The sequence below is a fragment of the Haematobia irritans genome, chromosome 3 (genome assembly GCF_050003625.1).
Source record: "Haematobia irritans isolate KBUSLIRL chromosome 3, ASM5000362v1, whole genome shotgun sequence".
Lineage (NCBI taxonomy): Eukaryota > Metazoa > Arthropoda > Insecta > Diptera > Muscidae > Haematobia > Haematobia irritans.
Genome location: NC_134399.1, coordinates 30,407,294 through 30,423,384, shown reverse-complemented (window position 1 = coordinate 30,423,384; position 16,091 = coordinate 30,407,294). Strand labels below are relative to the sequence as shown.

At 32.8% G+C, this 16,091-nt stretch overlaps 3 protein-coding genes across 3 annotated transcripts in view; all 3 read right to left on the bottom strand.

The window, feature by feature from the left end:
• LOC142230408 (alpha-tocopherol transfer protein-like) overlaps positions 1-2,234 on the bottom strand; it is a 30,817-nt gene extending 28,583 nt beyond the window's left edge. The window contains exon 1 of the mRNA XM_075301052.1: positions 2,072-2,234. Within this exon, the coding sequence (XP_075157167.1) occupies positions 2,072-2,156 (85 nt within the window). The 5' untranslated portion in view covers positions 2,157-2,234. The remainder of the gene's footprint in view (positions 1-2,071) is intronic.
• A 110-nt stretch (positions 2,235-2,344) lies between these two features.
• On the bottom strand, positions 2,345-6,473 carry LOC142230819 (uncharacterized). The gene is made up of 3 exons (XM_075301444.1): positions 5,549-6,473; positions 5,219-5,392; positions 2,345-2,487 (listed from the first exon to the last, which is right to left on the bottom strand). Exons 1-3 carry the CDS (start codon positions 6,471-6,473, stop codon positions 2,345-2,347), a joined length of 1,242 nt encoding a protein of 413 aa, XP_075157559.1.
• On the bottom strand, positions 6,470-7,433 carry LOC142230818 (uncharacterized). Its single transcript, XM_075301443.1, has one exon. It carries the CDS (start codon positions 7,313-7,315, stop codon positions 6,470-6,472), a length of 846 nt encoding a protein of 281 aa, XP_075157558.1. The 5' UTR covers positions 7,316-7,433.
• Positions 7,434-16,091: the final 8,658 nt, after the last annotated feature.

Below are 16,091 nucleotides of genomic sequence, written 5' to 3'. Positions count from 1 at the left end.
AACAACCATTCAAAAATTGGTCCACATCTGTCCATAATTATATATAGCCCCCATATAAACCGATCCCCAGATTTGGCTTGCGGAGCCTCTAAGAGAATCAAATTTCATCCGATCCGACTGAAATTTGGAACATGGTGTTGGTATGTAGTCTCTAACAACCATGCAAAAATTTGTCCACATTGGTTCATAATTATATATAGCCCCCCATATAAACCGACCCCCAGATTTGGCTTACGGAGCCTCTAAGAGAAGCAAATTTCATCCGATCCAGCTGAACTTTGGAACATGGTGTTAGTATATCGTCTCTAACAACCATGCAAAAAATGGTCCACATCGGTCCATAATTATATATAGCCCCCATATAAACCGATCCCCCGATTTGGCCTGCGGAGCCTCTAAGAGAAGCAAATTTCATCCGATCCGGCTGAAATTTGGTACATGGTGTTAGTATATAGTCTCTAACAACCATGCAAAAATTGGTCCACATCGGTCCATAATTATATAGAGCCCCCATATAAACCGATCCCCCGATTTGGCTTGCGGAGCCTCTAAGAGAAGCAAATTTCATCCGATCCGGCTGAAATTTGGTACATGGTATTGGTATATGTTCTCTAATGACCATGCAAAAATTGGTCCCCATCGTTCCATAATTATACATAGCCCCCATATAAACCGATCCCACGATATGGTTTGCGGAGCCTTTAAGAGAAGCAAATTTCATCCGATCCGGCTGAAATTTGGTACATGGTATTGGTATATGTTCTCTAATGACCATGCAAAAATTGGTTCCCATCGGTCCATAATTATATATAGCCCCCATATAAACCTATCCCCCGATTTGGTTTGCGGAGCCTCTAAGAAACGAAAATTTCATCCGATCCGGTTGAAATTTGGTACATGCTGTTGGTATATGTTCTCTAATGACCATGCAGAAATTGGTCCATATCGATCCATAATTATATATAGCCCCCATATAAATCGATTCCCAGATTTGTCCTCCGGAGCCTCTTGGAGGAGCAAAATTCATCCGATCCGGTTGAAATTTGGAACATGGTGTTAGAATGTGGTCTCTAACAAACACGCAAGAATTGGTCCATATCGGTCCATAATTATATATAGGCCCCATATAAACCGTTACCCATATTTGATCTCCGGAGCCTCTTGGAGGAGCAAAATTCATCCGATCCGGTTGAAATTTGCAACGTGGTGTTAGTATAAGGCCGCTAATATCCATGCCAAAATTGGTCCATATGGGTCTATAGTTATATATAGCCGATCCCCAATCACACAAAAATTGGTCCATATCGGTTGATATTCATGGTTGCCACTCGAGCCAAAAATAATCTACCAAAATTTTATTTTTATGGAAAGCATTGTCAAAATGTTATTTCTATAGAAAATTTTGTAAAAACTTTTATTTCTATAGAAAATTTTGTCAAAATTGTATTTCTATAGAAAATTTTGTTAAAAATTTATTTCTATAGAAAATTTTTTTAAATTTTATTTCTATAAAAAAATTTTCCAAATTTTACTCCTGTAGAAAATGTTATATACGTATTTAATCGGCCTTTTTTAGTTTGATATATACTACGTATGGACTACCTTTTAATTTAGAACACGGTGTTAGAAAGTTTTAAGATACCTTGCCATCGGCAAGTGTTACCGCAACCCAAGTAATTCGATTGTGGATGACAGTCTTCAGTAGAAGTTTCTACGCAATCCATGGTGGAGGGTACATAAGCTTCGGCCTGGCCGAACTTACGGCCGTATATTCTTGTTTTATTTTATATTATTTTATTTATTTTTCTATTTTATTTTATATAACATCCATTGATCTGGGACATTTTTGTAAATGGCTACACAAGCAAGAAACTTCAAAAGTTAATTGAAAAAAAAAATAATTCTTTTGCTGAACACTATGTAGGCCAATAGTACAATAATACTATAATAATCTTAGAAATCGATATAATAACTACGAACATTTACTATCGTTATCTTTAAGTGTAGGTCACTGAACTATTTGCGGGATCACCCCACCACCACCAATACCACCACCAACAACATTACATACCAATCTCTTCGGGTAGATTGGGATTTTCACGAAACCAAATTTTTAAAGCTTTTAGTTTTTCTTTGACACTCAGTTCAGATCCCATTGCAGCGTATTTTGTTCACTTAAATATTTATTGAAAATAATTACTGTTTTCCACACAAAGACTGATTGCTGACTGAGGGAAAATATTCGCTGAAGCGTTCTAGTGACGCTACATCGTTTACCGCAACAAAAAAAAAACAGCACAAAAATTGTCAAAGTCATTGTGTCAGTGATCACAGTGAGGGAGGTTTACTCTAGCATAATATCAGTTCTATGATCACTAGATTTTGCTGGAGGTGTTAGAGGGACAGAGGACAGTCGATTTGTAGCTATTGGAATGGGGTAGACATTACCGGTTGATATAACCAGGCATATTGTATGGCATATAGTAGCTATGGTATTTTAATAGTAATTAATGGCAATTTCGGTTTTTGTATATGAATAAGAAGCAACAATATTTCAAATTTAAACAGAATTTAATTGGTAAACTTAAACTATCAATAGTTCATTAAACATATATTTTTAAACGCTTTTTTTCTTTGAAGGCAATTTTATTAATTATGAAGAATTTTTCAGAATTATCAAAGCCAAGTTGACCTTAGCCAAAGAAAATTTACTTTCATTTTCGGATACCCAGTTTTAAGTCGAATCACTTAACTGTAAAGATAATCTCACTTCATTGACTTTTGGCAAAGAAAAAAAAATTTTTTTTGAGTATGCTAAGCAAAATTTGGATTCGTATTTTAAGGACATGAAATCTTTGGCCTCATGACAATATTTTTTCAGTGTTGCTGGCACGTGCTGATTGCGAAGGTACTGAGTCCGGTTACAATGTCCATGGTTTGCGACAGAAATGATAGTTTGCCCAGGGCCTCAATACCGCCTCGAGGCCATCTTTCCGATAATATTTGGCTTTAATTTTGCCTCATCGGTCCTTTTGGCGGCTTACACCATTACCATCAAACGCGCTTGAGTTTTGTTGAGCAATCGAAAGTGTAAATTTCAACTGAATTCTTTGGCAAGGTCAACCGGTCAATTTGTCTGATCATAAACTGCTCTGTATGGAAAGACTTCTAATCGGAGAAAACAAAATTCGGTAACTAGCCACAGTTGGTTGGGTGAACTTCTCTCTTATCACTGAGTGCTGCCCGATTCCATGTTAAGCTCAATGACAAGGGATCTCCTTTTTATAGCCGAGTCCGAACGGCGTTACTCATTGCAGTGAAACCACTTAGAGAAGCTTTGAAACCCTCAGAAATGTCACCAGCATTACTGAGGTGAGATAATCCACCGCTGAAAAACTTTTTGGTGTGCGGTCGAAGCAGGAATCGAACTCACGACCTTGCAGTGAAACCACTTAGAGAAGCTTTGAAACCCTCAGAAATGTCACCAGAATTACTGAGGTGAGATAATCCACCGCTGAAAAACTTTTTGGTGTGCGGTCGAAGCAGGAATCGAACTCACGACCTTGCGTATACAAGGCGGGCATGCTAACCAGTGCACCCTAGGTTAGGTATAGTGGCAGCCTAGACTAAATTTGGAGAAAACTTTATCAAAAAAGAAAATTTTGTCAAAATTTTATTTCTATAGAAAATTTTTTCAACATTTTATCTCTATAAAAAAAAAATGTCAAAATCTTATTTCTACAAAAAATTTTGTCAAAATTGTATTTCTAAAGAAAATTTTGTCCAAATTTTATTTGTCTATAGAAAATTTTGTCCAAATTTTATTTGTCTATAGAAAATTTTGTCAATATTTTGTTTTTATAGAAAATTTTGTCAAAATTTTATTTTTCTATAGAAAATTTTGTCAAAATTTTATTTGTGTTGAAAATTTTGTCAAAATTTAATTTGTATTGAAAATGTGCTCAAAATTTTATTTTTATGAATATTTTGTCCCAATTTTATTTCTATAGAAAATTTTCTCAAAATTTTAGCTATATGAAAAATTTGTCAAAATATTATTTCTGTAGAATATTTTATTAAAAATTAATTGTCAAAAATTGTCAAAATTTTATTTCTATAGACAATTTTCTCAATTTTTTTTTTTTGCCTAAAGAAAATTATGTCAAAATAATTTTTTGTCTAAAAAAATTTTGTCAAGGTTTTATTTATATAGAAAATTTTGTCAAAGTGTTATTTATATAGAACACTTTGTCAAAATTTTATTTGTATAGAAAATTTTGTCAAAACGACGTTCCACATTGTAGTGAAACCACTTAGAGAAGCTTTTAAACCCTCATAAATGTCACCAGCATTACTGAGGTGGGATAATCCATCGCTGAAAATTTTTCGGTGTTCGGTTGAAACAGGAATCGGGCATGCGGGCATGCTAACCATTGCACCACGGTGGCTCCCTAGGCAGTGGCAGTCTAGACTAAATTTGGAGAAAACTTTATCAACAAAAATTTTTTATCAAAATTTTATTTCTATAGAAAATTTTTTAAGCATTTTATCTCTATAAAAAAATTTGTCAAAATTTTATTTCTATGATTTTTATCTCATAATCTCGGCTGTAGGTCTATAAATTAAACTCGAAATTGTTGGTTTATAGTTTTTTTATTTTCCGATATTTCGGTTGACTTCGTCAGACCGTTTTCAAGGCTACAATTTACAAAATTAAACAAAAGTTAATTACAAAATTCACAAATTAAAGTTAAACTATTGTCATTTACATTTTATCCGATGTCTTGTTACTTCGCTGTCTGGTTTTCTACTGGTGATCACTTTCTCCTGTGTTTTTGTATCGTATGTCGATATATTCTCGCGCAGTTCTCAATATCTTTTTTATAGTTTATTCTCTCGTTAGTGGGAGTGTTAATTATGTGTAACATTTCCAGAGTAAATCTTCGTCTGTAGTTGTTTTCCTTGCATAGGATTTCTACGTTATTAAAGTTAGGTTTGTGACCAGTCAATGTACAGTGGGCCGCAAGTGCTGTTTTTTGTTCCATTGGTTTGTCTGTTGTTTTTATATCCGATTTATGTGAAGACAATCTTGTTTTTAATTTTGTCATTGTCGTACCAATATATGTCTTATGGCATAAGTTGGATTTGTCACCGTTGCATTTTATCTTATATACTACGTTGTGTTGGTCTTCATTCTTAATTTTTGTTTTTGATTTACTAAATAATCCGTTGACAGTGTTTGTAGTTTTTAACGCGAGTTGATATTTTTCTTTATTGTATATGTCAGACTTGGACAGTCTCTCGGAGAAGTTTGGTATATATGTCACTGGTTTGTATATTTTTGAATCATTTTTCTTGGTCAATTCTCGGTTGTTGTGTAGGTTGGCTTTTACTTTCGATAAGAGTTGATATATCGTTCGTTGTGGGAAATTGTTGTCTTGGAGAATTCGTTTAATTTTATTTTCATTTTCAGAATGAAATTCTGGATCACTAATATTAAATATCCTTCGTATGAAATTTGTCGCTGTATTGATTATTATACGTTTACTGTGCTTAGAGTAAAAATTGAGCAGTCTCCCAGAAGCCGTTGGTTTTTGGTACCAATTTAGTCTCAGTTGGTTTCCTTGTCTATGTATTATTACGTCAAGATATGGTAGTTTATTGTCCTGTTCTAATTCCTTTGTAAATTGAATTTGTCTATTAAATGAGTTTAAGGCCTTTAGTGTTTCGTCGACTTCTGATGCCTTTATGATTGCGAAGATGTCATCTACGTATTTTGTTAATATCGGTGGTTTAGTAATATTTTTAAATACTTCGTCTAAAAGTTCCTCCATAATAATGTCTGCTACAATTGGTGAAGCAGGGGAACCCATTGGCATACCTTTTAATTGCTCATAAATCTTGTCCTCAAATTTAAAATATCTGGTGTCCTTGATACAAAATGTAATTAAATCTATGAATAAATCCTTCGTCATGTTCGTATACTGCTCAATTATAGTCCATTTTCTTTCAATCGTCTGAATTGCTAGCTTTACCGGAATGCTTGGAAATAATGACACCACGTCAAAGGATATTAAAACTTCACCATCTTCAATCGTCATATTTTCCAATCTTGTCTTAAAATCCGCAGAGTCCTTAACATTATATTTAGAGTCAAGTGTTATATTTCTTAATATACCTACTATGTATTTACATAAATTGTACGATGGCGAGTCTATCGAAGAACAAATAGGTCTTAATGGTGTGCTCTCCTTATGTATTTTTGGAAGTCCGTAAATCCTTGGAGCTACTGCGGTCCTGATTGTCAACTTGTTTTTCTCTTGTTCGGTAATAATATTGAGATTGTAAAGTTTTTCCACTAATTTGTTGTTCTTCGTTTGGAGTCTAGAGGTGGGATCAATTTTTATTCGTTTGTACGTACACATATCGTGTAATATTTCTTTCATCTTTAGATCATAGTCAATTTTATTCATTGCAACCGTTTTCCCCCTTTGTCAGCACTAAGAATTAGAATGTCATCATTTTCCTTTAAATATTGTCGTGTCTGTACCACTGTGCTTGATATGTATTTATCTCTTAAGCTCATTTGTGATCTTCGTAAATGATCGTTTATCAATGTTGTCAATTTTGTTCTCGCCATCTCTTGTTCCTCTCTGCTCTCAATTGTCTGTACACAATCTTCTCCTTCGGCGATAACTTGTAATAGTGGAAAACTTTTATTGTTATGCGGGAGAGCATGTTTTGGACCCAGTGAGAGAATCCATTGCACTTCTCTCGGTATGTCTTTCTCTGTCTTATTCACAAACCAGTCGTTATGAGTTCTAATGTTAAGCTGTTTTTTGTGTTGTTGTTTAAGTACATCTAGCTTTTTAGTGTGTGTTGTTTTGTTCTTGTGTGTCACGCTGTTGTACAGAGTGTTTTCACTCTCCAAGTACAACGATAAATCTTGTTGTGATAAAAGCTGTGTCAGTTGAGTTTGCGCGGTTTGAAAGTTTTGTCGATTTTCGTGTATTTGTTTGTGTTTATACTCTATTAGTAGTTTTAAGATTTTCATGTGAAAGTTATAGGTATACCTGTGTAATGTTCTCTCGATATTTGGCGGGATATTTTTGTTTTTGTGTGTTTTGAAAATGGTATATGTGTGTTTGGTTGCATTGTTAATGAAGTTTGGTATGATACCAGCTTTTTTGCATTTTATAAGAAATGTTATGGAACTTTTGAGATTTGCTGACTGCTTATGGCTTTTGGAGTAATTTTTAGCGACTTTATATGTGTGAGCATTGTAATTATTCTTGATATTTGTGTAAATTGTCATGATTGGATGTTTTGATTCGGCGTGCCTTCCGGTTGTTTTATGTTTTTTGTTGATATTGTTGACCTTTTATTTTAATTTTTATGATTTTTATCTCATAATCTCGGCTGTAGGTCTATAAATTAAACTCGAAATTGTTGGTTTATAGTTTTTTTATTTTCCGATATTTCGGTTGACTTCGTCAGACCGTTTTCAAGGCTACAATTTACAAAATTAAACAAAAGTTAATTACAAAATTCACAAATTAAAGTTAAACTATTGTCATTTACATTTTATCCGATGTCTTGTTACTTCGCTGTCTGGTTTTCTACTGGTGATCACTTTCTCCTGTGTTTTTGTATCGTATATCGATATATTCTCGCGCAGTTCTCAATATCTTTTTTATAGTTTATTCTCTCGTTAGTGGGAGTGTTAATTATGTGTAACATTTCCAGAGTAAATCTTCGTCTGTAGTTGTTTTCCTTGCATAGGATTTCTACGTTATTAAAGTTAGGTTTGTGACCAGTCAATGTACAGTGGGCCGCAAGTGCTGTTTTTTGTTCCATTGGTTTGTCTGTTGTTTTTATATCCGATTTATGTGAAGACAATCTTGTTTTTAATTTTGTCATTGTCGTACCAATATATGTCTTATGGCATAAGTTGGATTTGTCACCGTTGCATTTTATCTTATATACTACGTTGTGTTGGTCTTCATTCTTAATTTTTGTTTTTCTTTTACTAAATAATCCGTTGACAGTGTTTGTAGTTTTTAACGCGAGTTGATATTTTTCTTTATTGTATATGTCAGACTTGGACAGTCTCTCGGAGAAGTTTGGTATATATGTCACTGGTTTGTATATTTTTGAATCATTTTTCTTGGTCAATTCTCGGTTGTTGTGTAGGTTGGCTTTTACTTTCGATAAGAGTTGATATATCGTTCGTTGTGGGAAATTGTTGTCTTGGAGAATTCGTTTAATTTTATTTTCATTTTCAGAATGAAATTCTGGATCACTAATATTAAATATCCTTCGTATGCAATTTGTCGCTGTATTGATTATTATACGTTTACTGTGCTTAGAGTAAAAATTGAGCAGTCTCCCAGAAGCCGTTGGTTTTTGGTACCAATTTAGTCTCAGTTGGTTTCCTTGTCTATGTATTATTACGTCAAGATATGGTAGTTTATTGTCCTGTTCTAATTCCTTTGTAAATTGAATTTGTCTATTAAATGAGTTTAAGGCCTTTAGTGTTTCGTCGACTTCTGATGCCTTTATGATTGCGAAGATGTCATCTACGTATTTTGTTAATATCGGTGGTTTAGTAATATTTTTAAATACTTCGTCTAAAAGTTCCTCCATAATAATGTCTGCTACAATTGGTGAAGCAGGGGAACCCATTGGCATACCTTTTAATTGCTCATAAATCTTGTCCTCAAATTTAAATTTTTACTCTAAGCACAGTAAACGTATAATAATCAATACAGCGACAAATTTCATACGAAGGATATTTAATATTAGTGATCCAGAATTTCATTCTGAAAATGAAAATAAAATTAAACGAATTCTCCAAGACAACAATTTCCCACAACGAACGATATATCAACTCTTATCGAAAGTAAAAGCCAACCTACACAACAACCGAGAATTGACCAAGAAAAATGATTCAAAAATATACAAACCAGTGACATATATACCAAACTTCTCCGAGAGACTGTCCAAGTCTGACATATACAATAAAGAAAAATATCAACTCGCGTTAAAAACTACAAACACTGTCAACGGATTATTTAGTAAAACAAAAACAAAAATTAAGAATGAAGACCAACACAACGTAGTATATAAGATAAAATGCAACGGTGACAAATCCAACTTATGCCATAAGACATATATTGGTACGACAATGACAAAATTAAAAACAAGATTGTCTTCACATAAATCGGATATAAAAACAACAGACAAACCAATGGAACAAAAAACAGCACTTGCGGCCCACTGTACATTGACTGGTCACAAACCTAACTTTAATAACGTAGAAATCCTATGCAAGGAAAACAACTACAGACGAAGATTTACTCTGGAAATGTTACACATAATTAACACTCCCACTAACGAGAGAATAAACTATAAAAAAGATCAGTGCTGCCGCTATCGAAAAATTGAGTGAAGTAGATTTTGGAAAAAAGTGGAGTAGATTGAATAAAATTGAAGTAGCCTACATTTTTGAAAATAAAACAATAGAATTCATTTTATTATACCCTCCACCATAGGAAGGGGGTTTATTAACACATCGAAATATTGCTCTAAGACCCCATAAAATATATATTTTCTGGGTTGTGGTGAAATTCTGAGTCGATCTGAGCATGTCCGTCCGTCCGTCTGTTGAAATCACGCTAACTTCCGAACGAAAGAAGCTATCGACTGGAAACTTGGCACAAGTCGTTGTTATTGATGTAGGTCGGATGGTATTGCAAATGGGCCATATCGGTCCACTTTTACGTATAGCCCCATATAAACGGACCCCCAAATTTGGCTTGCGGGGGCTCTAAGAGAAGCAAATTTCATTCGATCCAGCTGAAATTTGGTACATGGTTTCAGCATATGATCTCTAACAACCATGCAAAAATTGGTCCACATCGGTCCATAATTATATATAGCCCCCATATAAACTGATCCCCCGATTTGGCTTGCGAAGCCTCTAAGAGAACCAAATTTCATCCGATCCGGCTGAAATTTGGTACATGGTGTATGTATATGGTCTCTAAAAACTATGCAAAAATTGGTCCACATCGGTTAATAAAGGGTGATACGGTCAAAATTTGGTCAATATAAACTTGACGTATTTCTTTCAATTTTGCATTTAAAAAACCTGAACACCCCTCATTTTGAAGGTGTGTGTGTAGAATGTTGCTCCTGTTTTGATTTTGGAATTCACTCTTCAGTTGTCAAAATGCCGTCCAAGCAAGAAGAGCAGCGTATCAAAATTTTGCTCGCACATCGCGAAAACCCGAGTTACTCGCACGTAAAGCTGGCAAAATCGCTAAAAGTTGTCAAATCAACCGTTACAAATGTAATTAAAGTGTTTGGGGAACGTTTGTCGACAGCCAGGAAGTCTGGATCGGGGGGAAATCGAAGCTGAGACGACAAAGAGAGTTGCCGGTAGTTTCAAGCGAAACCCTAACCTCTCTCTCCGAGATGCCGCAAATAAGCTGGGTGTATCGTCTACAACCGTGCATCGAGCCAAAAAACGAGCCGGACTATCGACTTACAAGAAGGTAGTGACTCCAAATCGCGATGATAAACAAAATACGACGGCCAAAGCGCGATCCCGGAGGCTGTACACGACGATGCTGACGAAGTTTGACTGCGTGGTAATGGACGACGAAACCTACGTCAAAGCCGACTACAAGCAGCTTCCGGGACAGGAGTTTTATACGGCAAAAGGAAGGGGAAAGGTAGCAGATATTTTCAAGCACATAAAACTGTCAAAGTTCGCAAAGAAATATCTGGTTTGGCAAGCCATCTGTACCTGTGGCTTGAAAAGCAGCATTTTCATAGCTTCCGGGACTGTCAACCAAGAAATTTACGTGAAAGAGTGTTTGAATAAAAGTCTGCTGCCTTTCCTGAATAAACACGGTTGTTCCGTACTGTTTTGGCCGGATTTGGCATCTTGCCATTACGGTAAAATGGACATGGAGTGGTACGCCGCCAACAACGTGCAGGTGGTTCCCAAGGACAAGAACCCTCCCAACACGCCAGAGCTCCGCCCAATTGAGAAATACTGGGCTATTATCAAGCGGAACCTAAAGAAGACCAAAGAAACTGCTAAGGACGAGCAGCAGTTCAAGGCAAACTGGCTTTCTGCGACAAAGAAGGTGGACAAGGTGGCTGTACAAAATCTGATGGCAGGTGTCAAGCGTGAGGCCCGGCAATTCGGATTTGGAAAAGCGAAAGCCTAACTGAATATTTTTCCTGAATTTTATACTAATTGAACTTGAAAAAGAAATTTAATTTGATTTTTTAAATAAACGATTTCACCGATTAACACGCGTTTTCCCTTGACCAAATTTTGACCGTATCACCCTTTAATTCAATGATTAAAACCGCTATGTTCATCGTAATTAAAGGAATAGGAAAAACAATTAGGTAATATGGGGAAAAAATTTAAAATTTGAAGCAAAACAAAAAGTGAAGCAGATTTTTGGAAGAAGGAGTGACGAAGTAAATTTTGTGAAAATGAAGCAAAATACTTCGATTGAAGTAGTAGCGGCAGCACTGAAAAAGATATTGAGAACTGCGCGAGAATATATCGACATACGATACAAAAACACAGGAGAAAGTGATCACCAGTAGAAAACCAGACAGCGAAGTAACAAGACATCGGATAAAATGTAAATGACAATAGTTTAACTTTAATTTGTGAATTTTGTAATTAACTTTTGTTTAATTTTGTAAATTGTAGCCTTGAAAACGGTCTGACGAAGTCAACCGAAATATCGGAAAATAAAAAAACTATAAACCAACAATTTCGAGTTTAATTTATAGACCTACAGCCGAGATTATGAGATAAAAATCATAAAAATTAAAATAAAAGGTCAACAATATCAACAAAAAAATTTTATTTCTACAAAAAATTTTGTCAAAATTTTATTTCTACAAAAAATTTTGTCAAAATTTTATTTGTCTACTAGCGTAACCCGGCCCGCTTCGCTGCGCTTTCCAAAGCGTATTTGTAGGAATATGTTGCGTTAACTTAGTGAACCACATCCTTCGCGCTGAAAACAAATTCGAAAAGATTTGAATTCTTTCAAACAATTTCGACCACGTGGTTTTTTCGTATATAGGTACAAATACGACGGATATGCATATGTAAAACGGTTCGTCTTAAAAAATGTCGGGGAGAGGCTGTACCCTTTCCTCCAAATGTTTTAAATAATGTTCTCTATTCAAGTAGTTGGACAATCTTCTATATTTCTTGTGAATTTTAAGTGTGGTTTGTCAAGGAAAGCTATCCTTCTCCTCAACATATCTGAAAATTAAGCACTATATTCTAATAACATACAAAGAATTACTGTTTCCCATCCAATAAATCGGAAAAAGCAAAAGTAGTAAAAAATTTTACCACATTAACATTTGTTAAAATGTTGGAAAATGATGCATTGGCTGCCAATTTCACGTAAATTTAAGTTCTTTACTAAAAAAAAGTCTGGCAGAAGCCTGTGCATAAAACATGTCATAAAATTATGTACCGAGTTCCCATTTACAGAAAACACTCTACTTTCAATTTAAGAAAAAAAAAACGGAAAAAAGGGAACCCTCTCCCCACCTCCGCTCTACACCGACCTGATATCGGACTATCATATACCCTATATTAATTTCACAAACTATTGAATGGTCCCTATAAATTCTATCGAAGTAAATCGACAAAATTTATTTGAATTTTCCCCTTCCCCAACCAGATATCGAAAAATCATATACTATTTTAAAAATCATGTATACATATAATCACCTCCTCCCACGTTCCCTGTAAATTTCAAGTAGATCGGAGATGTTTAAATTTTGCTCTATTGTTTTAAAGGGACGTCACCTTCCGCGATACAATATCGACAAACACCGTAGTGAATAGCACCCCTAACTTTCCCTGAAAATTCTTGAAACTTTCCTTCAAGTGTGTAGCAAGGAAGGTTGCCTCTTCGTTCATAACCTTCCTCCACTGCCTTTGTTAATTTCAAGAAAACTTAAGAATTTTTCTTTTTTTTGCAGCTTTAGAGGAGGACCTCCTCCCCGACCAAATGTCGAAAAGTGATGTAGCGTATCTTTTGTAAACGTCCCAGAAAATGTCAAGCAAATTATAAGCCTAAAGGGTCGACCTCTCTTCCATTCAAATATCACAAAATCAGGTATCAACTATTACGGTTGACGGAGGTTACGGTCTCTAGCCAGTCCTCTGTAAATTTCAAGTAACCCGGTACAGTTTAATTGTTTCTCTGTATGTACTTAAGAGAAGCGGATGTCTCCCTATACCCTTTTATTTTTATTAAAAAATCAGGAACCTGATATAAATTTCATAAACCATTTTTCCGTAAAATTTCAGTCGGGGGAGTTTAGCTTTGTTTGAACTTAAAAAAAAATCGGGCAAAGGGGTGGTCCCCCTCCCCGACCAAATATCGAAAAATAATGTAGCGGATTTTTGTCTACATGCCAACCCCAACATTCAATGAAAATTTCAAGCAAATCGCATAATTTTGTTCCAAGTTTCAAAAAGTAGGGCAAGGGGGAGGTCCCCCTCCCCATCCACATATGAAATCATCGGGTACCCCATATTAATTCCATAACCTCACCACATGTTCTCTGTAAATCTCAGATAATTTAGAGAATTTTAGTTTTTTCACTGTACTTTAAAAAAAGTCGAACAAAGGAGAGGCCCCCCTCCGCCAACAAATATCGAAATAAAAAGTAGCGGATCTTTGTCTAGATGCCAACCCCAATCTTCAACGAAAATTTCAACCAAATCGGTCAACTTTGGTCCAATTTTCAAAAAGTCCGACAAAGGGGAGGTCCCCCTCCGCGACCAGGTGTCAAAAAATGAGGTACCCTATTTTCACCACATGAGCGCCCCTACGATCTCTGAAAGTTTCAAGTAAATCGGTTCAGCCGTTTCGGAGCCAACTCGGTACATACAAACAAACAAACAAACAAATAAACAAACATAGATTGAATTTTATATATATAGAAGATAGAAAATTTTGTCAATATTTTTTTTTTGTATAGAACATTTTGCTAATATTTTGTTTGTATAGAAAATTTTGTCAACATTTTATTTCTATAAAAAAATTGTCAAAATTTTATTTGTCTATAGAAAATTTTGTCAATATTTTGTTTGTATAGAAAATTTTGTCAAACTTTTATTTCTATAGAAAATTTTGTCAAAATGTTGTTTCTACCGAAAATTTTGCTTTTCTATAGAATATGTTGTCAAAATTTAATTTGCATTGAAAATTTTGTCAAAATTTTATTTTTATAGAAAATTTGGTCAAGATTTTATTTCTATACATAATTTTGACAAAACTTTATTTTTATAGAAAATATGGTCAAAATTTAAGTTGTATAAAAAATTTGTCAAAATATTATTATTGTAGAATATTTTATTAAAAATTTATTTGTCTATACAAAATTTTGTCAAAATGTTATTTTTATAGACAATTTTCTCAAAATTTTATTTGTCTAAAGAAAGTTTTGTCAAAATTTTATTTATATAAAAAATTTTGTCTATAGAAAATTTTGTCAAATTTTTATTTCTATAGAAAATGTTGTCAATATTTTATTTGTAAAGAAGATTTTGTCAATATTTTGTTTGTATAGAAAATTTTGTCAAAATTTTATTTCTATAGAAAATTTTGTCAAATTTCTGTAGAAAGTTTTGTCAAAATTTTAGTTGTATAAAAAATTTGTCAAAATATTATTTCTGTAGAATATTTTATTAAAAATTTATTTGTCTATACAAAATTTTGTCAAAATGTTATTTCTATAGACAATTTTCTCAAAATTTTATTTGTCTAAAGAAATTTTTGTCAAAATAATTTTTTGCCCAAAGAAATTTTGTCAAAGTTTTATTTATATAGCAAATTTTTTCAAAAATTTATTTCTATAGCAAATGTCAAAGAAAAAATTTTATTTAAATAGAAAATTTTGCTAAAATTTTATTTGTCTAAAGAAAATTTTGCCAATTTTTTTTGTCTAAAAAATTTTGCCCAAATTTTATTTATATAGAAAAATTTGTCCAAATTTTATTTCTGTAAAAAATTTGTCAAAATTTTGTTTCTACAAAAATTTTGTCAAAATTTTATTTCTACAAAAAATATTGTCAAAATTTTATTTGTCTATAGAAAATTTTGTCAATATTTTTTTTTTGTATAGAAAATTTTGTCAAAATGTTGCTTCTACAGAAAGTTTTGTTTTTCTATAAAATATATTGTCAAAATTTAGTTTGTATTGAGTTTTGTCAAAAATTTTATTTTTATAGAAAATTTGGTCAAGATTTTATTTCTATATATAATTTTGTCAAAATTTTATTTCTATAGAAACTTTTCAAAGTTTTGGTTGTATAAAAAAATTTGTTAAAATATTTTTTTCTGTAGAATATTTTATTAAAAATTTATTTGTCTATACAAAATTTTGTCAACATGTTATTTCTATAGACAATTTTCTCAAAATTTTATTTTTCTAAAGAAAATTTTGTCGAAATTGTGTTTCTATAGAAAATTTTGTCAACATTTTATTTCTATAGAAATTTTTGTCATAATTTTATTTGTCTATAAAAAATGTTGTCAAAATTTTATTTATATGGAAAATTTTGTCAAAAATGTATTTCTATAGAAAATTCTGTAAAAATTTTATTTCTATAGAATATTCCGTCAAAATTTTATTTGTCTAAAGAAAATTTTGTCAAAATTTTATTTCTATAGAAAATGTTGTCAAAATTTTAATTTTATAGAAAATTTTGTCGAAATTGTGTTTCTATAGAAAATTTTGTCAAAATTTTATTTCTAAAGAAAATTTTGTTTCTATAGAAAATTTTACTTGTCTATAGAAAATTTTGTCAAAATTTTATTTGTCTAAAGAAAATTTTGTTAAAATTTTATTTGTCTGAAGAAAATGTTGTCAAAATTTTATTTCTATAGAGAATTTTGTCAAAATATTTTTTTGCCCAAAGAAATTTTGTCAAAGTTTTATTTATATACCAAATTTTTTCAAAGTTTTATTTCTATAGCAAATGTCAAAGAAAAAATTTTATTTAAATAGAAAAT

What these genes read in the sequence shown, in the direction of transcription:
- LOC142230819 (XM_075301444.1), bottom strand. Translation starts at nt 6,473, where the DNA reads ATGAATAAAATTGACTATGATCTAAAGATGAAAGAAATATTACACGAT. An exon ending in CAATTTTTACTCTAAGCACA is followed by an intron (nt 5,393 to 5,548) that starts GTAAACGTATAA and finishes TCTTATCGAAAG; the next exon opens with TAAAAGCCAACCTACACAAC. An exon ending in CACTGTCAACGGATTATTTA is followed by an intron (nt 2,488 to 5,218) that starts GTAAATCAAAAA and finishes AAAATACCATAG; the next exon opens with CTACTATATGCCATACAATA.
- LOC142230818 (XM_075301443.1), bottom strand. Translation starts at nt 7,315, where the DNA reads ATGACAATTTACACAAATATCAAGAATAATTACAATGCTCACACATAT.